The sequence below is a fragment of the Pundamilia nyererei genome, unplaced genomic scaffold, assembly GCF_000239375.1.
Source record: "Pundamilia nyererei isolate P.nyererei 1_Seehausen unplaced genomic scaffold, PunNye1.0 scaffold00378, whole genome shotgun sequence".
Lineage (NCBI taxonomy): Eukaryota > Metazoa > Chordata > Actinopteri > Cichliformes > Cichlidae > Pundamilia > Pundamilia nyererei.
The window spans coordinates 151,595-155,459 of NW_005187779.1; the positions used below are offsets into that span (position 1 = coordinate 151,595).

Sequence of the window (3,865 nt, forward strand, 5' to 3'; positions counted from 1 at the left end):
CTGATGCGCCCGGTCCGCGCTTTGTTGTGTTTACGTCTTTGTGCAGAATCCGTGTACTGCTGTCATTTACTGTTTAAAGTTTTTGTTGGTTGTCAAAATTTTTGGAGGTTTAACCTGAGATTCTGGCGTTTCGGGCAAAATGAATTTATATTTAAAAATTGATTCAGGATTTTAATGAATCGATATCACGTTATCCAAGCTAGAATTGATTGCAATCGATAAATCGATAATCAAAACCCACCCCTAATGTTAATAGACCTCTCTGCACTGAATCATACTTGTTATTAATCTCAGTCTCTCTTCCACAGCATGTCAGCTTCCTTTTATCCTGTCTTCCTTGGCCCTGTCTGCAGGTGGTTCATGCTTGCTCTGTATGTATTATTGTAGGGTCTCCCTTACAATATAAAGCACCTCGGGGCGACTGTTGTTGTGATTTGGCGCTGAATAAATTAAATTGAATTGAACTTCCAGAGACGTCATCAAAGTTTCTGTTCCTCTGTAAAGCTGTAAAGCCGTGCCTGGGACAATAAGACAAAAAGACTCGCTTCTGGAACATAGAATTGAACGATGAGACAACACTGATGTCATCAGGCCAATCAAGCAGCTAAAACGGGTTTACTCCGCCTTAGTGATAGAGAGAGGAGCTCACACACATCGATGGAGTTCAGAGTAGAGCTACTGCGCCTTCACTTTGGTTGAAGCCAGCTAAAGTGGTTTAGACAAATAGTCAGGATGGCTCCTGTGTGTTTCTCTTTGAATGTTTTCTGGGAATGCCCAGCTGGGAGCAGATAGATGGATGGACAGGATCTCACCTGGATTCCTGGTGGACCTGCAGGCCCAACTGGTCCTTGTTTTCCTGTTTGACCCTGTACATCAAGAAGTAGTAAAACCTCAACTTCAGTTTGCACATGAATGTGCTGGTACTAACGTACCTGTAAAGTCTTAAAGTGTAACTTGTTTTTAATTTAAATATAAAAATCATGAAGCAATGGGGACAAAATGTCAACTTACAGTTGCTCCTTTATCTCCAGGTTTTCCATCTGCTCCATCTTTTCCAGGCCCACCCTATATGGGAAAAATATCCAAATGAATTTGAATGAGTGTGAATATCACTTGCAGAACCAAGATAACTGATGAAAAATATCTGTAAAATTAGAGGCTCATGGATAGAGTTCTGTGGGTAGAGTAATCTCACAGTTTTTCCAGGAAGTCCAGCTGGTCCAACAGGTCCCTCTGCACCAGTGCTGCCCTAAATCCACAGCAGGAATTGCACTAAATAAGTCAGCTCAAACCTCAAAGAGAGTGTTCTACTGAAGCTGTCAGCTGCAATAACATTAGGGATGTGCTATAAAGACATGCCTCATTAAATGGATGATTATTCCAATTACCTTTTCACCGGGGGTTCCAGCTACTCCCGACTTCCCTGGCAGACCCTAGGAACAAAAACATGTCACGAAAACAAACTGAAAATGTTTGTGTCATTGCCTCACGTCTGTTTCTGTGAGAAGCAATAAATAACATTAACAGGAAATGGGATCAGGGAATTAGCATAGCAGTGAAGTAGCATAAAACGTTGCTTAACATTAACAGGAAATCAATTTGTAACACTTATAACTGTTTGAGAAACAATAGTAATAAAAATCTTTAGGTAAAAGCACACTGGAAATAAGTCACACAGCCTATAGTAAAAACACTGTCCTTTTATCTACTGTGCTGTTTGTGAATTCACATTTACCATTCAAGTCACATCTGTATCCTCTCATCTCACAGCCTTACAGGCAACAGTAGGTGTGCCCTTGCCCTTCCTGCAGGTTGTTTGACTTTAATGTTTTATTTAGCTGACCAGCTTTGTTGCTTCAGAGAGAAGCTCGTCCTCCTTTAATTTACCAGCGTCACTAGCTTCCCAATGAAACGCTAACACCTGGAAATCGTAACCACAGAGGATATAATTCAATTACAGGTTTAACAGAATGTACAAAAATTAAGTTTGACTTACTGGAATACCCACAATCCCCCTGACACCAACAGCTCCAGGAGTGCCGGGCTCTCCCTGTTGAGGAGATGCAAAGTGTGCACAGATTGTTGTATGTGGTATACAAGTTTACTTTTGTTTAATGTGTGTTCAACAATTTTTCCAAAGAAACCAACATGGCGCCAGCCAAAAGTCCAATGGACGCCATACTACACCCATGATGCATTCAGCAGAATAATTTGGTAAATTTTGGGGGGGGACACCATATGTTGTAGACCAGCGGTCCCCACTTCATTCACAAATTCATGGTTTTTAGGGTTTTTAATCGTTATTTTTTTGTCAGACATTTCAAGCCTGATAAAAACAAACATTAATAGCAATATGCAATAATAATATTTGATGTGTTTCCTTCTTTCTTAATTAATTAACTGAATACTTGTATACTCTTAGATTTTTGGTTGAGTCAGCCTTTCTTGGCCACGTGTCACCATTAGCTTGTAGATTTGATGTATTTCTGTCTTGTATATTTTACAAACAGGCCCATCCAAATCAATCTTTCCATGTCTCCCAGACAATTATTGAGTTTTAGTTTAGTATGATGCACTTTTATTAGTAAAAAGATCACAGGGGATAACGGTTACCTTGGCGCCATCAACTCCAGGACTTCCATCTAAGCCATTATTTCCAGGCCCTCCCTGAAAAACATATAACAACAACAAAATATTAAGCAATGCTGTGCTAAAAATAAATGTCTCACCATTCATCCATTTTCTTCCACTTCTACTTTATATCTTCCAGCTTACTTACAGTATCTCCTTTTTCCCCTGGAGGACCCTGTGATCCCTGAGCTCCCATGGCTCCCTAAACAAGATCAAATCACATTTTTTTAAAATGCTTTTCGAATTATGATTTGTTATATAAATCATCTTAGGTAGAGAGCAGGACTCACATCTTCGCCTTTAGGCCCCGGCAAACCCGGACGTCCACGCATTCCCTCCACACCCTGAGAGAAAGTTAGTTACAGGTTAAAGTACATCCCTTTTTCGCTCTTAGAGCAAATGCCAGAAGATCAGAGGCCGTGGAGCTGATCAAACTAAGACTGCTTACAGGAGCTCCAGGAGGACCAGTGGGTCCTGGGACACCGTTGAAGCCAGGTGGGCCCTGAGAATGGAGAAGAGTTAGCTTTCATTTACATGTACAAAGGTCCAAATGTCTGTGTCATCTCTGTTAAACGTACTCTGTCTCCCTTCTCTCCTGCGGTTCCAGGGACTCCGATGGGTCCTCTTTGTCCCTATAAGGGACAAAAGAGATTTTATTTTGTAGATATTTATCACTTTATATCTTTAGGGAGACATAATTTCATTAATATTAATACAGTGTAACCAAGGGAGAAGCTTCCCTACATCATCTCCCATGTGACCTGGTGGTCCTTGAGGACCCTGCTTTCCTGATTCCCCCTGTGGAAAACCACAAGTGTAAACACATTAACATCACATTTTGTGAAGGTGGATTGTAGCATGTGTACAAATGGTTCTTGGTATCCTGTTGGTAGAGAAACATAGCTCATTGCTACAAGGTAACTACTGTATGTACTGTATGCTCTGTCTGGTTTTCACTCTGCTTGTACCTTCTCTCCAGGAACGCCGTCCTTTCCAGGCGCACCATCCAGACCTTTGTGTCCCTAAAGGTCAAGGTCAAGGTCAGATTTATTTATATAGCACATTTCCAACAGCCGATGCTGCACAAAGTGCTTAACAATAACAATAAAATTAAAAACTACAGTGTAATACAATAATAACAATAGAAACAATAAAATAGAAGAATTGAAACAATACTAACTAATTCAGATAAATCCAAAATGCTTGGGTCATAATGTGTTAAAAGCCAGAGCAT

General features: G+C 40.5%; 1 protein-coding gene across 1 annotated transcript in view; it reads right to left on the reverse strand.

The window, feature by feature from the left end:
• The window catches only part of col9a1c (collagen, type IX, alpha 1c), a 29,400-nt gene that overhangs the window by 5,754 nt on the left and 19,781 nt on the right, over positions 1-3,865 (reverse strand). Inside the window, exons 17-28 of the mRNA XM_005752761.1 lie at positions 3,600-3,653; positions 3,376-3,429; positions 3,210-3,263; positions 3,080-3,133; positions 2,922-2,975; positions 2,780-2,833; positions 2,614-2,667; positions 1,997-2,050; positions 1,389-1,433; positions 1,196-1,249; positions 1,012-1,065; positions 813-866 (exon numbers count right to left, since the gene is read on the reverse strand). Coding sequence (XP_005752818.1) covers positions 813-866; positions 1,012-1,065; positions 1,196-1,249; positions 1,389-1,433; positions 1,997-2,050; positions 2,614-2,667; positions 2,780-2,833; positions 2,922-2,975; positions 3,080-3,133; positions 3,210-3,263; positions 3,376-3,429; positions 3,600-3,653 — 639 coding nt within the window. The remainder of the gene's footprint in view (positions 1-812; positions 867-1,011; positions 1,066-1,195; positions 1,250-1,388; positions 1,434-1,996; positions 2,051-2,613; positions 2,668-2,779; positions 2,834-2,921; positions 2,976-3,079; positions 3,134-3,209; positions 3,264-3,375; positions 3,430-3,599; positions 3,654-3,865) is intronic.